This window comes from Adiantum capillus-veneris, chromosome 13, assembly GCF_014529385.1.
Source record: "Adiantum capillus-veneris isolate H3 chromosome 13, ASM1452938v2, whole genome shotgun sequence".
NCBI classification, from domain to species: Eukaryota; Viridiplantae; Streptophyta; class Polypodiopsida; order Polypodiales; family Pteridaceae; genus Adiantum; species Adiantum capillus-veneris.
Window position 1 is genome coordinate 39,296,447 of NC_140943.1, and position 18,555 is coordinate 39,315,001.

Here is an 18,555-nt window from a genome sequence, read left to right on the forward strand (position 1 = left end):
ATTTCAACAAAGTCTTAATAGAATCTCATTCCCCACTACCTACTCTACACATACACCAAGTTTGGAGCATTTCCATCGCGAAAAGGACCTCCATTGTGGCATTGGAACGCGCTCAGGTAACAATTTCTGGTTATGTGCAGAAAATTACAGCAAGCGTGAGTGTGTGTGTGTTGCATGTTTCTGTGGTTGGTTAATTGCAGGAATGATTACGCCCAAAGTGGCATAGTTAGCAAAAGATAGACCTTCATTCGTGAGAGCTTCCAATGAGTTTTGTGCAAGGTAGACTCTCCCCTACAAGAGCTTCCCAAAATCTCGCAGAAGAGGATAGATTCTCTCAGTAGTCAGAGAGCAGTTCTTCTACTCTCTCAGTCAGAAGCAGAAAAAGAACAAGAAAGAATAGAGGGCAGGCTTTCGCCCCATTCCTGTGCTTGTAAAGATTCTCCCTTAGTAATAAAGATATTCTCTTTATGGGGGGGGGACCAGCCCATCTTCTGGTCCCCAATGAAGTGTCAAGCTTTTCCTCTCTCTCTCCAATTCTCTAGAGTATTTGAAGTACAATTAAAAGTCATTTTACGCTTCCGTATTTTTGTGACAGTGGTATCAGAGCAAGGTCATCTCTCTCTTCCTTAAGGGATTGACGACTCTTGGCAGAGTGCAGAAATGGGAGGACGCGAGATAGAGTTCTCTCTCCTTCAACAGCAGGTGGCAGAGTTGCAAAAAGCTCTCTCCCATCCAGAAGTCCAAAAGATTCTCCATACTCTTGAGAAAGGGAAGGAGAAAATGCCAGTGGGGTCGAGAGAAATCCCGCAGAACCCAAAGGCGCCAGAACCAAGGAAAGATCCTTTGATTGGAACCTCCCGCATGCACGAGAGGCACAGGAAACCTCCAGAACGTCGTGTGCGGTTTAACCCAAAGGTTCAAGAGCAGGATCCCCCTGATTCCCCTCAGTTGACTTTTATGAAGGATCTGGATGACATCCTTGCTCCGGAAGACATGTTTCTTGACGATCCGTCGCAGCAAGAAGTGCATTCAAGGGAAAAGACTCCTGTCCATAAGGAGTCTAAGCATAGAAAGAAGGAGCACCATAAGAAGAAGCACCACAGGCAGAAAACGTTCAAGTCGGGAGACAAAGACCTGAAATTCAACACTACAATGGACGGCGTGATAATGACAAAGCTTTGGCTTTCATCCGCCAATTCGAAGTTGCATTTGCTGAAGGGAATTTTAAAGAAAGATCCAAGCTTCTCCATGTCAGTATGTACCTGAAAAGCACCGCCAGCAGTTGGTGGTTAACCCTTATCCTGGAAGATCGCAAACCCCAAGATTGGACTGCTTTCAAGAAGGAGTTCTACGCACAGTTCCTTCCTCCAAACTATAAGGAAGAGGTAAAGAAAGAATGGGATCGACTTTCACAGTCGGAGAACGAAACTGTTCCACGCTATGTGGATAGGTTTTGGGATGTTCTCTTGAAAGTCACTCCATTCAAGAAGATTGACGATTCGGAAAAGATACACAAGTTTGAAGCAGGATTGCATGAAGCCTTGCAAAAGGCTATGAAGCTTTACCCTCAAGGTAACTTGCAGATACTTATGGAATCAACCCGCATAGCTGATGGAATACATGACAAGGGTACTCCCAGGAAGATGGAGCAAAGCACTTACCATGCCAAGCAGAAGGCTCTCCATGAGCAACCTACCTCTACTTCTTCTTCGCAAAAGAAGAAAAGAACCGCCTCCGAAGCAGAAGCAAAGCCAAATCAGCCCAAGAAAGGGAGATATCTCTCTCCTGCTGAGTTGCGAACTTACATTAGTGAAGGAAGATGCTTCAAGTGTGGACAAGTTGGTCATATGAAGGGTGACTGTCCTACCAAACCTCCACAACCACCCTCTTCCAATGCAGTCCCAGATGTACAGGGAAATACAACCAAGGATGGAAAAGAAAGAGCTCTTCTTAAAGCATTGGGTAGCATCAACAACCAACGGGCTCTTATTTTGTTTGACCCTGGCAGTACAGACAACTTCATCTCTACCAAGCTAGCTGATGACCTGAACTTACAACCCAATCGTTTTGGAGTTTCTATTCAAGCACAATCCGCTTTCAAAGGGCAGAACTCAAACTCTACTCCAATCATAGGAAAGTTGAATCTAAAGGTCGACAACTACAAAGATCAAGAGTCTTTCTTACTAGCTTCACTTGAAGGATGCGATGTTCTCTTGGGAATGCCTTGGCACTACAAGATGCATCCCATTCCGGACTATGTTCAGAAAACCTTATCCTTTGCTCATAAAGGAAAGGAGTATCTTGTACTTGCAGATGCAAGTGATTGGCGTATTTCTATCGCCAATCACATTGCCATCAAGAAAGAAATGAAAAAGTGTGTTTCAACGTACTTGATTTTTGCAAGAGAGAGAGATGTGTCTGTTTCACAACTTTCTTCCTCTTTAGAGCAAAAAAGACTTAAGTTATTAGAAAGTTATAAAGATTGCTTTGCAGATGAACTTCCAAATGAACTCCCACCTTCGCGACCTGAGGATCATACAATTGATTTGATCCCAGGAAGTTCTCCTCCAAATCAGCCCCCTTATCGAGTTAGTCTAATGCAGCAAGAAGAAATTCTCAAGCAGGTTAACGAACTTTTGGAGAAGGGCTTAATAAGGCCTAGTACTTCTCCATATTGTTCACCTGTCTTGCTAGTACAGAAAAAGGATGGCACATTCCGCATGTGCATAGATTATACATCTCTAAACAAGATCACAATCAAGAATCGATTTCCAATCCCTCAGATTGACGACATTCTTGATAAGTTACAAGGAGCAAGTGTTTTTAGTTGTATAGACTTGAAGAGCGGTTATCATCAAATCCGCATAGCTCCTCAGGATGTGCATAAGACTTCATTTAGAACAACCTTCGGGTTGTATGAATTCTTAGTGATGCCTTTTGGACTCACTAATGCACCAGCCACATTCAACAGAATGATGGATAGAATCTTCCACTCATATAGAAGCTTCACAGGCGTTTTCTTTGATGACGTCTTAATCTTCTCAGAGACGGAAGACGAACACTATAAGCATCTCGCCTTAGTGATTGAAGAATTACGCAAACACAAATTATTTGTGAATGCTAAGAAGAGTGAGTTCTTTCTAAAAGAAATCCACTATTTGGGCCATATAGTATCTCACAATCAGGTGAGAATGGACCCTGATAAGATTCAAGCAGTTGTAGAATGGCCAACGCCAACTACAATACATGATGTACGAAGTTTCCTTGGCCTCTGTTCCTATTATCGGCGTTTCATTCGAGCCTTTGGCGCGATAGCAAGTCCCCTCCATGACCTGACAAAGAAGCGAATTCCATTCCATTGGGGGTCTGGACAAAAACAAGCTTTCGAAAAGCTTAAGTATCTACTCAGTCACTCACGGACTTGTTCTCACTGTCCCTGATCTTCGCAAACCTTTCGAGGTATACTGCGATGCATCTGGAGATTGTGTAGGAGCAGTTTTGAACCAAGAGGGTCACGCGATAGCCTATGAAAGTCGGCGCCTTAAAGATGCAGAGTTGCATGTCTCCATATACGAGAAAGAGCTAATGGCAGTAATTCATGCTCTTTCCATTTGGAAACACTATCTATTAGGAGCTGATTTTATTATCAAGACAGATCATCAAAGTCTTCGCTACTTTCTCACACAGAGAAAGTTATCAGAAAAGCAGATGAGATGGGCCAACTTTCTTTCAATGTTCCATTTTCAGATTTTATATACTTCTGGAACGAAGAATGCAGTTGCAGATGCTCTCTCCAGGCGTCCAAAGATCAATGCACTAACAACAATTTATCATGAGGAACTAGAATCTCTCAGCAAGATGTATCCTCAAGATCCAGACTTCGCCACAATTTGGGCAGATCTTCAAGCTGGTCACTCAAGGCCACCTTATTCCATTAGGGATAATACACTCTATCGTCAACAATCAATATGCATAGCTCAGCCCTTACGACAGAAGGTGATGGATGAAGCACATAATTCTCCTTATGCCAGGCATCGGGGAATTGCTTCCACCACTAGTGCCCTCGAAAGGTATTTCTTTTGGCCAACACTCCATGCGGACATTGAAAAACATGTACGAGAGTGTTTAGACTGTCAAAAAGTAAAATATGACAGACATAAAGTTTATGGCAAGCTTCAGCCGCTCCCTGTGCCTAACACGCCATGGGAAAGTATTGCCATGGATTTTATTACGGATCTTCCTCAATCCAAGAATGGAAATGATGCAATCTGGACTATAGTAGACAGATTCACTAAGCAAGCACATTTTCTTCCAGTAAAGAAGACGATCAAAGCTGATCACATGGCTGGAATATTTCTAGCTCAGATTTTTAAACACCATGGATTGCCAAAGACTATTGTCAGCGATAGAGATCTCCGCATGACTAGTCTATTTTGGCAGGCATTGTTTGAAAACTTGGGAACTAAGCTTGACTTTTCATCAGCTTATCATCCTCAAACAGATGGTCAAAGCGAAATCGCTAATGCCATTGTTTTAGATCTCCTCAAGTGCTATGTTTCGGAACGACAATCCGAATGGGAACAGTACTTACCAATAGTTGAGTTTGCGTATAATAATACCATACATTCCTCAACTGGTAAAGCTCCCTTCGAAATTATTTATGGGAAGCCACTCTTACTTCCTATTATGGTGACCAAAGAAAACATCTTCGCCGCAGATGAATTTGTGCGCAATATTGATATTGCCCATCAACAAGTAAAGCAAGCGATTCTTCGTACTCAAGAGCAACAGAAGAGAAAAGCAAACAAGCACAGAAGGAATCTCAATCTTGAAAAAGGACAATATGTCCTGCTTCGGTTTGAGAAAGCTAGATTGAAAAAGCGGGTCGGCAAAGGGAAAGTTGTCAAACTTTCCCATAGATTTTACGGCCCTTTCAAAATTACAGATAAAGTCAATGACGTGACTTTCAGATTGGATTTGCCTTCTCACTGGCGCATCCATAATGCTTTTCATGTCAGTCTCCTCCGACCATATGTTGGACCTCCTCCAGTGGCGCCAGTACAAGAAGATCCTCCAGAAAGTCGAAGAGACTGAGGAAATCCTTCAACCTGAACAGATAATCCACCACTCGGAGAGACAACTCAAGTCGGGGAGTCTACATCGAAAGTATTTAGTCAAGTTCAAGAGTTACACTCCTTTAGATGCAAAGTTGATGACTCAGTTCGATCTTAAGGACTACCCAGACATCTTGCACAGTTATGTTGACGCTCTACAGTTCATGTCCAACTGTTTAGAACCAAGAGGGATGTAACTAAGTCAGACTTTGTAAATAATTGATTTATTTACGAAAAAAGAATTATCTAATTAGTTGTGTATCCATCAGAATAGATTTAGCAGTTCTGGGGCGTCAGGTGCACCCAAGTTTGGGCCAGTGCACCTCAGGGAGACCCTAGCAGAAAATACCCTGAAGCCCTAGCGATTGGGAAATCGGGTCTTCAATGAAGGGGTAGATAGTAGCCTTAGATTTCAGGCTCAAAAAATTACGCGCGCTAGTGCAAGCACAGGAATGAGATGGGGTCCTTAGACTATTAACCCTAAGGCTTGATTATTTTACGGCCTTCGAATAAGTTAGTTAAAAGTATTCTTAAGTGATTTTGCACTGGACCAAATGGCCGGACAAGTGCGAACAGGTAATGCCAGAGCATTGCTGGTACGGCAATGCGCTAGGGAGCAGATAAAGTTTTCATTTGTTGCATCTATGTGTGCAGTTGTGCACTTAATTGCACATTTCATTAACTAGCCTAGGATTTTTGAAGTCAAAAGTTGAATGGTTTTTAAATTTTAAAGTAAGTGGCACACTTTCCCATGCAATCTCTCTCTCACTCCCTCTCTTCATGCTAGCGCCCCCTCTTCTGGGAGGCTATAAGAGAGCAGCCCCTCCCCCTCTTGCCAGGTTGGCAGTGCACTACCCCCCCAAGTTGACCATCCTCTACGCAGTGAAGCTCTCCATTGAAGCTTGAGAGCAACACCTTGTGGTGTATGTGGAGCCTCTAAGCACCCATCACCTAGAACAAGGCCTCTCATGGTTGCTTGCAGCTTTGGGAGAAGTTCCATCGCGTAAAGTAGTAGAAAACTCTCTTTCTCCCTTGTCTAGCTGCTGCAAATCCCTGTTTTCAGCCCCTAATCACTTGTATTAGGGTGAATTTCAACAAAGTCTTAATAGAATCTCATTCCCCACTACCTACTCTACACATACACCAAGTTTGGAGCATTTCCATCGCGAAAAGGACCTCCATTGTGGCATTGGAACGCGCTCAGGTAACAATTTCTGGTTATGTGCAGAAAATTACAGCAAGCGTGAGTGTGTGTGTGTTGCATGTTTCTGTGGTTGGTTAATTGCAGGAATGATTACGCCCAAAGTGGCATAGTTAGCAAAAGATAGACCTTCATTCGTGAGAGCTTCCAATGAGTTTTGTGCAAGGTAGACTCTCCCCTACAAGAGCTTCCCAAAATCTCGCAGAAGAGGATAGATTCTCTCAGTAGTCAGAGAGCAGTTCTTCTACTCTCTCAGTCAGAAGCAGAAAAAGAACAAGAAAGAATAGAGGGCAGGCTTTCGCCCCATTCCTGTGCTTGTAAAGATTCTCCCTTAGTAATAAAGATATTCTCTTTATGGGGGGGGGACCAGCCCATCTTCTGGTCCCCAATGAAGTGTCAAGCTTTTCCTCTCTCTCTCCAATTCTCTAGAGTATTTGAAGTACAATTAAAAGTCATTTTACGCTTCCGTATTTTTGTGACAGTGGTATCAGAGCAAGGTCATCTCTCTCTTCCTTAAGGGATTGACGACTCTTGGCAGAGTGCAGAAATGGGAGGACGCGAGATAGAGTTCTCTCTCCTTCAACAGCAGGTGGCAGAGTTGCAAAAAGCTCTCTCCCATCCAGAAGTCCAAAAGATTCTCCATACTCTTGAGAAAGGGAAGGAGAAAATGCCAGTGGGGTCGAGAGAAATCCCGCAGAACCCAAAGGCGCCAGAACCAAGGAAAGATCCTTTGATTGGAACCTCCCGCATGCACGAGAGGCACAGGAAACCTCCAGAACGTCGTGTGCGGTTTAACCCAAAGGTTCAAGAGCAGGATCCCCCTGATTCCCCTCAGTTGACTTTTATGAAGGATCTGGATGACATCCTTGCTCCGGAAGACATGTTTCTTGACGATCCGTCGCAGCAAGAAGTGCATTCAAGGGAAAAGACTCCTGTCCATAAGGAGTCTAAGCATAGAAAGAAGGAGCACCATAAGAAGAAGCACCACAGGCAGAAAACGTTCAAGTCGGGAGACAAAGACCTGAAATTCAACACTACAATGGACGGCGTGATAATGACAAAGCTTTGGCTTTCATCCGCCAATTCGAAGTTGCATTTGCTGAAGGGAATTTTAAAGAAAGATCCAAGCTTCTCCATGTCAGTATGTACCTGAAAAGCACCGCCAGCAGTTGGTGGTTAACCCTTATCCTGGAAGATCGCAAACCCCAAGATTGGACTGCTTTCAAGAAGGAGTTCTACGCACAGTTCCTTCCTCCAAACTATAAGGAAGAGGTAAAGAAAGAATGGGATCGACTTTCACAGTCGGAGAACGAAACTGTTCCACGCTATGTGGATAGGTTTTGGGATGTTCTCTTGAAAGTCACTCCATTCAAGAAGATTGACGATTCGGAAAAGATACACAAGTTTGAAGCAGGATTGCATGAAGCCTTGCAAAAGGCTATGAAGCTTTACCCTCAAGGTAACTTGCAGATACTTATGGAATCAACCCGCATAGCTGATGGAATACATGACAAGGGTACTCCCAGGAAGATGGAGCAAAGCACTTACCATGCCAAGCAGAAGGCTCTCCATGAGCAACCTACCTCTACTTCTTCTTCGCAAAAGAAGAAAAGAACCGCCTCCGAAGCAGAAGCAAAGCCAAATCAGCCCAAGAAAGGGAGATATCTCTCTCCTGCTGAGTTGCGAACTTACATTAGTGAAGGAAGATGCTTCAAGTGTGGACAAGTTGGTCATATGAAGGGTGACTGTCCTACCAAACCTCCACAACCACCCTCTTCCAATGCAGTCCCAGATGTACAGGGAAATACAACCAAGGATGGAAAAGAAAGAGCTCTTCTTAAAGCATTGGGTAGCATCAACAACCAACGGGCTCTTATTTTGTTTGACCCTGGCAGTACAGACAACTTCATCTCTACCAAGCTAGCTGATGACCTGAACTTACAACCCAATCGTTTTGGAGTTTCTATTCAAGCACAATCCGCTTTCAAAGGGCAGAACTCAAACTCTACTCCAATCATAGGAAAGTTGAATCTAAAGGTCGACAACTACAAAGATCAAGAGTCTTTCTTACTAGCTTCACTTGAAGGATGCGATGTTCTCTTGGGAATGCCTTGGCACTACAAGATGCATCCCATTCCGGACTATGTTCAGAAAACCTTATCCTTTGCTCATAAAGGAAAGGAGTATCTTGTACTTGCAGATGCAAGTGATTGGCGTATTTCTATCGCCAATCACATTGCCATCAAGAAAGAAATGAAAAAGTGTGTTTCAACGTACTTGATTTTTGCAAGAGAGAGAGATGTGTCTGTTTCACAACTTTCTTCCTCTTTAGAGCAAAAAAGACTTAAGTTATTAGAAAGTTATAAAGATTGCTTTGCAGATGAACTTCCAAATGAACTCCCACCTTCGCGACCTGAGGATCATACAATTGATTTGATCCCAGGAAGTTCTCCTCCAAATCAGCCCCCTTATCGAGTTAGTCTAATGCAGCAAGAAGAAATTCTCAAGCAGGTTAACGAACTTTTGGAGAAGGGCTTAATAAGGCCTAGTACTTCTCCATATTGTTCACCTGTCTTGCTAGTACAGAAAAAGGATGGCACATTCCGCATGTGCATAGATTATACATCTCTAAACAAGATCACAATCAAGAATCGATTTCCAATCCCTCAGATTGACGACATTCTTGATAAGTTACAAGGAGCAAGTGTTTTTAGTTGTATAGACTTGAAGAGCGGTTATCATCAAATCCGCATAGCTCCTCAGGATGTGCATAAGACTTCATTTAGAACAACCTTCGGGTTGTATGAATTCTTAGTGATGCCTTTTGGACTCACTAATGCACCAGCCACATTCAACAGAATGATGGATAGAATCTTCCACTCATATAGAAGCTTCACAGGCGTTTTCTTTGATGACGTCTTAATCTTCTCAGAGACGGAAGACGAACACTATAAGCATCTCGCCTTAGTGATTGAAGAATTACGCAAACACAAATTATTTGTGAATGCTAAGAAGAGTGAGTTCTTTCTAAAAGAAATCCACTATTTGGGCCATATAGTATCTCACAATCAGGTGAGAATGGACCCTGATAAGATTCAAGCAGTTGTAGAATGGCCAACGCCAACTACAATACATGATGTACGAAGTTTCCTTGGCCTCTGTTCCTATTATCGGCGTTTCATTCGAGCCTTTGGCGCGATAGCAAGTCCCCTCCATGACCTGACAAAGAAGCGAATTCCATTCCATTGGGGGTCTGGACAAAAACAAGCTTTCGAAAAGCTTAAGTATCTACTCAGTCACTCACGGACTTGTTCTCACTGTCCCTGATCTTCGCAAACCTTTCGAGGTATACTGCGATGCATCTGGAGATTGTGTAGGAGCAGTTTTGAACCAAGAGGGTCACGCGATAGCCTATGAAAGTCGGCGCCTTAAAGATGCAGAGTTGCATGTCTCCATATACGAGAAAGAGCTAATGGCAGTAATTCATGCTCTTTCCATTTGGAAACACTATCTATTAGGAGCTGATTTTATTATCAAGACAGATCATCAAAGTCTTCGCTACTTTCTCACACAGAGAAAGTTATCAGAAAAGCAGATGAGATGGGCCAACTTTCTTTCAATGTTCCATTTTCAGATTTTATATACTTCTGGAACGAAGAATGCAGTTGCAGATGCTCTCTCCAGGCGTCCAAAGATCAATGCACTAACAACAATTTATCATGAGGAACTAGAATCTCTCAGCAAGATGTATCCTCAAGATCCAGACTTCGCCACAATTTGGGCAGATCTTCAAGCTGGTCACTCAAGGCCACCTTATTCCATTAGGGATAATACACTCTATCGTCAACAATCAATATGCATAGCTCAGCCCTTACGACAGAAGGTGATGGATGAAGCACATAATTCTCCTTATGCCAGGCATCGGGGAATTGCTTCCACCACTAGTGCCCTCGAAAGGTATTTCTTTTGGCCAACACTCCATGCGGACATTGAAAAACATGTACGAGAGTGTTTAGACTGTCAAAAAGTAAAATATGACAGACATAAAGTTTATGGCAAGCTTCAGCCGCTCCCTGTGCCTAACACGCCATGGGAAAGTATTGCCATGGATTTTATTACGGATCTTCCTCAATCCAAGAATGGAAATGATGCAATCTGGACTATAGTAGACAGATTCACTAAGCAAGCACATTTTCTTCCAGTAAAGAAGACGATCAAAGCTGATCACATGGCTGGAATATTTCTAGCTCAGATTTTTAAACACCATGGATTGCCAAAGACTATTGTCAGCGATAGAGATCTCCGCATGACTAGTCTATTTTGGCAGGCATTGTTTGAAAACTTGGGAACTAAGCTTGACTTTTCATCAGCTTATCATCCTCAAACAGATGGTCAAAGCGAAATCGCTAATGCCATTGTTTTAGATCTCCTCAAGTGCTATGTTTCGGAACGACAATCCGAATGGGAACAGTACTTACCAATAGTTGAGTTTGCGTATAATAATACCATACATTCCTCAACTGGTAAAGCTCCCTTCGAAATTATTTATGGGAAGCCACTCTTACTTCCTATTATGGTGACCAAAGAAAACATCTTCGCCGCGGATGAATTTGTGCGCAATATTGATATTGCCCATCAACAAGTAAAGCAAGCGATTCTTCGTACTCAAGAGCAACAGAAGAGAAAAGCAAACAAGCACAGAAGGAATCTCAATCTTGAAAAAGGACAATATGTCCTGCTTCGGTTTGAGAAAGCTAGATTGAAAAAGCGGGTCGGCAAAGGGAAAGTTGTCAAACTTTCCCATAGATTTTACGTCCCTTTCAAAATTACAGATAAAGTCAATGACGTGACTTTCAGATTGGATTTGCCTTCTCACTGGCGCATCCATAATGCTTTTCATGTCAGTCTCCTCCGACCATATGTTGGACCTCCTCCAGTGGCGCCAGTACAAGAAGATCCTCCAGAAAGTCGAAGAGACTGAGGAAATCCTTCAACCTGAACAGATAATCCACCACTCGGAGAGACAACTCAAGTCGGGGAGTCTACATCGAAAGTATTTAGTCAAGTTCAAGAGTTACACTCCTTTAGATGCAAAGTTGATGACTCAGTTCGATCTTAAGGACTACCCAGACATCTTGCACAGTTATGTTGACGCTCTACAGTTCATGTCCAACTGTTTAGAACCAAGAGGGATGTAACTAAGTCAGACTTTGTAAATAATTGATTTATTTACGAAAAAAGAATTATCTAATTAGTTGTGTATCCATCAGAATAGATTTAGCAGTTCTGGGGCGTCAGGTGCACCCAAGTTTGGGCCAGTGCACCTCAGGGAGACCCTAGCAGAAAATACCCTGAAGCCCTAGCGATTGGGAAATTGGGTCTTCAATGAAGGGGTAGATAGTAGCCTTAGATTTCAGGCTCAAAAAATTACGCGCGCTAGTGCAAGCACAGGAATGAGATGGGGTCCTTAGACTATTAACCCTAAGGCTTGATTATTTTACGGCCTTAGAATAAGTTAGTTAAAAGTATTCTTAAGTGATTTTGCACTGGACCAAATGGCCGGACAAGTGCGAACAGGTAATGCCAGAGCATTGCTGGTACGGCAATGCGCTAGGGAGCAGATAAAGTTTTCATTTGTTGCATCTATGTGTGCAGTTGTGCACTTAATTGCACATTTCATTAACTAGCCTAGGATTTTTGAAGTCAAAAGTTGAATGGTTTTTAAATTTTAAAGTAAGTGGCACACTTTCCCATGCAATCTCTCTCTCACTCCCTCTCTTCATGCTAGCGCCCCCTCTTCTGGGAGGCTATAAGAGAGCAGCCCCTCCCCCTCTTGCCAGGTTGGCAGTGCACTACCCCCCCAAGTTGACCATCCTCTACGCAGTGAAGCTCTCCATTGAAGCTTGAGAGCAACACCTTGTGGTGTATGTGGAGCCTCTAAGCACCCATCACCTAGAACAAGGCCTCTCATGGTTGCTTGCAGCTTTGGGAGAAGTTCCATCGCGTAAAGTAGTAGAAAACTCTCTTTCTCCCTTGTCTAGCTGCTGCAAATCCCTGTTTTCAGCCCCTAATCACTTGTATTAGGGTGAATTTCAACAAAGTCTTAATAGAATCTCATTCCCCACTACCTACTCTACACATACACCAAGTTTGGAGCATTTCCATCGCGAAAAGGACCTCCATTGTGGCATTGGAACGCGCTCAGGTAACAATTTCTGGTTATGTGCAGAAAATTACAGCAAGCGTGAGTGTGTGTGTGTTGCATGTTTCTGTGGTTGGTTAATTGCAGGAATGATTACGCCCAAAGTGGCATAGTTAGCAAAAGATAGACCTTCATTCGTGAGAGCTTCCAATGAGTTTTGTGCAAGGTAGACTCTCCCCTACAAGAGCTTCCCAAAATCTCGCAGAAGAGGATAGATTCTCTCAGTAGTCAGAGAGCAGTTCTTCTACTCTCTCAGTCAGAAGCAGAAAAAGAACAAGAAAGAATAAAGGGCAGGCTTTCGCCCCATTCCTGTGCTTGTAAAGATTCTCCCTTAGTAATAAAGATATTCTCTTTATGGGGGGGGACCAGCCCATCTTCTGGTCCCCAATGAAGTGTCAAGCTTTTCCTCTCTCTCTCCAATTCTCTAGAGTATTTGAAGTACAATTAAAAGTCAGTTTACGCTTCCGTATTTTTGTGACAGTAAGTAGGGCAAATTGAGTAAGTTTGTATATAACCAAACCTAGACTAGCACTAAATGGCAGAAGAGGCAACAGGAGCTACACGCTCAACAGGCAACTTCTCAGCAGAACCCATCAGAAGGCCTAGCGTTTTGCAGATTGCAAGACCTAGCGTTTTTCCATCAAGATCAGCCAACGATTTGCTTTGCAGATTCCGACGACAGCAAGACCACAAGCCTAGCGTTTTGATCCCAGATCTTCACCGCCAGAAGCTTCAGCACCTAGCGTTTTTTATCCCAGCATACCTAGCGTTTTTGGACACCCATCATACCTAGCGTTTTTGACAGTTTTCAGCATGGCGTTTTCAGCATTGAAGCACCTGCATATTCAGCCCTAAGGAGTAGCAGATTCAGCCCGGAAAGACCATCAGTTTCAGCCCTTAAGAATCTCAGTTTTCAGCCCTCAAACCTGCAGAATTTCAGTGGCAAAGACCTACAAAAACAGCCCCCAAAATTAGTGTTTTTGGGCTAGCCGCAGATTTCAACCCATAGCGTTTCTGGACAGCAGATAAAAGATTGCAGATTTAAGCCCTTAGGTCGGTCTCATCATCACCGTCGACATCACCGACATAGCCTAGACTTGCATCATTCACATGCATTCCAAGTGTACCAGTTTGTGCAATCATAAGTAGACCGCTCTCGCCGACAAGAGTGGGGCCTTCGGAGGAGGGTTTTACAACAACTCTGGTGTCGTATTCTCTTCTCTCTCTATCTCTCAGTCTCATACACTTGCACGCAAAGTATCCACTTACTTTGTTTGGGATCATAGCATTCTCTCATTAAGAACGGAAGGCTCTCCCTTCCGTAAGAACAAAAGGAACCTTGAGCACAATTCGGAGCACTCATCTTGAGCAAAGTTCAAACATTCATTCCGCTGCACCTAACACACATACATACCCACATTGTGTCATATTAGCCACTACTCTGACCCCTACCCTGCTCATATCATATGCAGTTCCCTTTTTAGTACCTTTTCTTTTCTTTTTATTTTCGGTACTCCAACATTGTATCAGATTCACCGCATTGTAACTTTTTTGGTCTCATAGGTCATTTTGGCCTTCGGAAGACGTTAATATAACATTTCATTTCATCTCTCTCTCTCTCTCTCTCTCTCTCTCTCTCTCTCTCTCTCTCTCTCTCTCTCTCTCTCTCTCTCTCTCTCTCTCTCTCTCTCTCTCTCTCTGTGTGTGTGTGTGTGTGTGCACGCGCGCGCGCCAGTGATGACTCAAGTAAGTTGTTGGCCCGTCCTGGCTGCTCGTGCGCAAGAAGGGAAAGATCGCATTTACAAAATGGGACTGACGGGTAGAGCTTAAGGTTCATATTTTGTGGGCAGAAGCAAGGGTGTGGTTGAAAAAAAATTCATAAGCAGAGGGGCAGCTTGTGCTTTGTAAGCAAGGGGACTGCTTGGTAGGTAGTAGAGGGGCTGCTTGTGCTTTGTATTGTTCCTTAGTTTCAGCAGTGAGGACATCCCCTTTTCTTGGGCACTGCTTTTGAGGGTGCTACCACTCAAGGAGAGGGGTGCAGGTACTTTATGCGAAGCCTTACACAAGGTGCCTGAGGATGGACTAATCAACCGACCTCGGGGATGACAACATTTATGAAACCTTGCCTAAATCGAAAGCGACATTTAGGCGAAGGATTCGAGAGAGTACACTATGGCAGGTTCTGTAAGAGCTAGAAAAGTTATAGAGTCAAAGACGCCTTAATGTATGAGAAGGTTCAGGTGATCACTAAGGCGGAGCCGAGCCTTTTTTAGGGGTGACATTGAAAAAGAGATCTATGCAAATGCGGAGACTTATAAAAAAGCTTGTGTGCAGATATGAGGAAAGAGTTTGATAAAGAGATGCTTGGTAAGTGTGACGAGATGTGCACATCATTGAAGGTCGAAATGCAGACTATAGTGAGAGCAAAAGTGAATGTAATGCAATATGTGATGCAAAAAAGATTAGAGGATGCACTTGCTACTTTTGAATCCTTGAAATCAAAAATGGAAGAACGCATGAATGAAAAGAATGCATTGATCGAAGCACTTAAGGGAGAACTCGCGGCTTGTAAAAATACCCATGCAGAGGAGGGAGAAAATCTACACTCAATGATAAAGGAGTGAGAGCAGAAGTGAATGTAATGGAATGTGTGATGCAAAAAAGATTAGAGGATGCACTTGCTGCTTTTGAATCCTAGAAATCAAAAATGGAAGAACGCATGAATGAAAAGGATGCATTGATCGAAGCACTAAGGGAGAACTCGCAGCTTGTAAAATACCCCTGCAAAGGAGGGAGAAAATCAACACTCAATGATAAAGGAGTCCGAAAGCATTAAGAAGCACACGTGAAAACTCTACTTGAAGAGGAAGAGCAGAAAGCACGAACAACCTCTTCATGGACATAGCACCTATTCAAAATCAAGAGAAGGTTGATAAAGTTGAAAAGTGGATCGAGGACGCAAAGAAAGGAAAAGATAAGATGCATAAAGTCACACCAACATCCACTATCATCACATGACAATTGAGGAGGAGCCCTTCATGTGTGTGTTTCATGTTTCAAAGACACTGAAAAAGTAGAAGAAGTGAAAGAACTCTAGAAGTGCATGGGCATTTCTGAACCCACACACACAAGTGCTTGGAGAGTTGGAAAGAAAGGAAGTGATTAGAAAGGAAGTTCCAAGGAAAGACCACTCATTATACGTTTCCCTACGTTGGAAGCTAGGAAAAAAATCATGAAGAAGAGATCAACACTCAAGCAAACTAGGATATTTTTGGGTGATGACCTTACTCTAACACAAGTAGCACACATGCAAGAGCTGATGCCAGAGATCAAAGTAGCAAGGGAAAAAGGGAAAATTGCTTTCTACGGGGGAGGGAGAGTAGTGGTTTTGAAAAAACGCACCACATGATGGTGCGAGACCTATGGGACAAATCTTAAAATGGCAGCATGGAATTGTAATGGATCAATGAATCTAGGTGTAGACGCATTTGAGGATAGCTTCAAGGGAAGGGACATTATTTTTTACTCGAAGAGGCATCAGACTCCTGGTGACATATTACCTAGAGTGACCGGATACCATTGGGAAACTACTTTTAGACAAAATGTGTGTCACAAAGTGATGACATGGCATGTCCACTCAGACCAAACCCTTAGAGAAAATGATTTATAAGTTGTTCCAACTTATGGGATCCCATCTGATGGGGCTCACGGAACATAAAGAAGAAATAAAAACTCTAGCGCTGGCTGCTGACGTGGCGGGCTGTACGGACATCCGACACGCGATGGATGGTGACGTGGCAAGATTGTACGGATTTTTCGTAAATTGCGTTGTTGTGCTGACATGGCAAGTTGTATGGACTTTCGAAAATTATGTTGGCTTCTTTTGAGAGTCACAAGCGCTAGCTTTTGAGAACAAATGCTTTTGGGTTTAGTGCTTTTGAAATGAGCGCTTTTGGGGCTCTACTTTTGAGCATCCCTTGTAAGAATAAAAGAGTCCTTGGGACCTCACTCTGCAGAGCATTTGGACCAAATGCCGAACAGGGCGTCTGTCCCATAGCTTAAGAATAAAAGAGTCTTTGGGACCTCACTCTGTAGAGCATTTGGACCAAATGCCGAAAGGGGTGTGTCCTAGAGCGTAAAGCTCTAAGGACCATTCCCGATTCCGTTTTTGGGAACGGCCAAAAACGGAATCCAAAAACGGAATCTCTGAACATAAGTTGAGGCCTCTTTGCTCCTTCTCCGTGATGGAGTACCTGCAAAAGCACAAACACGAAACAACACTCCTCTCCCCTCTCGCTCTTCCATGCTCCCCTATCCCAATACCTCTCGCTGCACTTTGACACGTGTGTGTGTGTGTGTGTGTGTGTGTGTGTGTGTGTGTGTGTGTGTTTTTGCGTGTGTGTGTGCGCGAGCGCATATGCATTCTTGTGTGACCATTTGTTAGCTGCAAACTTCAAGAACGTCAAACATACTGATTCAAGAAAGGTCGACGCAGCGAGCCTTGTTTCAGGAGGGGACTGGTAATCCAAGGCAGCATGGACAGCACGGGCTGCTGTCTGCAACTGCGAGCTCTCCGCCATGTATCTCGAGCAAAGCTACTAGACAAAAGGGTTCGTTGTGATATTGGTACTGCTTCCCGGCTACTATACAGACGATCGCGTGCTTGGGAGTGAGGTGCTTTGTACCCATGCAAATAAGGTTACTGAATGACTACGTTGTAGGTTCAAAATCCTAGCAGTGAGAACTGAGAAGAGAAGAAGTTAAGAGACCTCTCTGAGGAGACTTGAACTCAAGACACATAGTGTCCGTCCACCGCATCACACTTGTCACTCCTCTATGGCAATTTGGCCTAGTTTTCCATCTCGTATATCCATACCCATTCCTTTGTTTCTATTGTATTTCCCTTCGGATTTCTCCCTTCCCACCAATGCACTCCAAAAGTCCATGAACTTTTGTTGTCATTGAAACAACATCAAAATTTTACTTAATGACATTTAGAAGCTTCTGCAGCTCCATATTCTAGTGCTATCAATTCTATGATGTAATTGATCCTGCATTGCTTACTTATTACTCAAGAGGCCACCATCAAGAGAGGAGTAGCATGTCATGAGTCAATGTGGGTAAAATGCTACTAAAAATTGTATAAAAATAAGATTTTTCTCAACAGAAAAGTGTACAGCACAGGATATACGTGTGTGATGAGTTCTGATAATTATGAAGACAATGCAACTTGTGTGGGTGAGTGGGAATCACACATCGGATTATTCTTTACTTTGTAGTCTCAAGAAGAAATTATGTTGGTTTATAGTGCATATTATTGTAGGCAGCAAATCTTAGTTTATATAAATGTTGAAAATTTGGATGTGGATTCAATTACAAGAATAAAAGTGCTTCAAGTTACCACTATGTCTTTAGACATTTGCAAATGCTTACTGAATGTTGGATGTATTGGGTGCATGCCTCCGTGGCTTGAAGAGAAGGATATAGTTTGTCAAAAAGCATGAGGATGGAGAATATTCCTCTTGCCACCTGGCATATGCTCTTTGTTTGAGAGTTAGACTAAGGTAGCACCAATTAAAATTCAAGCGATGACTAGCAACAATGCTCAATGAAGGATAATTGACAAAGATAAGGATTGGAAGCACAGATCAACTTGTGTAAGTATAGTCCAAGTATGGAAAGTTGATTTGTGTTCCCTTATCAATGGCTCCAATCACAACATAGGCTTTGAAGATGCACATATAAGTTTGGAAGGATTCCCTCACATTGCATGTGCTCAACATAGTACATAGCAAACATACCTATTGAGAGACTAGGTGTGGGTTGAAGTCTTGCTTCACATTTGATGAGGGGGTCCTAAAGCTTCCCCACGCATTGTCCTACCCCATTTGTTGTGCATCCTTGCAGACTACACTACACAAGCACCTTCTTTTCATCCTTTATCATTCACTCATCGCTTTTCATCCTTTGTTGTCTACTATTCAAAATAAATCTTAGACAATCAAGGTAATGAAGGAGCCACTACCTATCGTCTTTAC

General features: G+C 43.1%; 1 protein-coding gene across 4 annotated transcripts in view; it reads right to left on the bottom strand.

Annotated features, from left to right (window-relative positions):
* HST (ARM repeat superfamily protein) overlaps nucleotides 1-17,257 on the bottom strand; it is a 164,872-nt gene extending 147,615 nt beyond the window's left edge. For 2 of the 4 annotated variants that reach the window (XM_086526648.1, XM_086526647.1), the window contains exon 1: nucleotides 16,990-17,256. In XM_086526648.1, coding sequence (XP_086382774.1) covers nucleotides 16,990-17,097 — 108 coding nt within the window. In that variant the 5' untranslated portion in view covers nucleotides 17,098-17,256. Of the gene's footprint in view, nucleotides 1-16,989 lie in introns of all 4 variants that reach the window. The other 2 variants (XM_086526649.1, XM_086526650.1) reach the window with 2 other exon arrangements.
* Nucleotides 17,258-18,555: the final 1,298 nt, after the last annotated feature.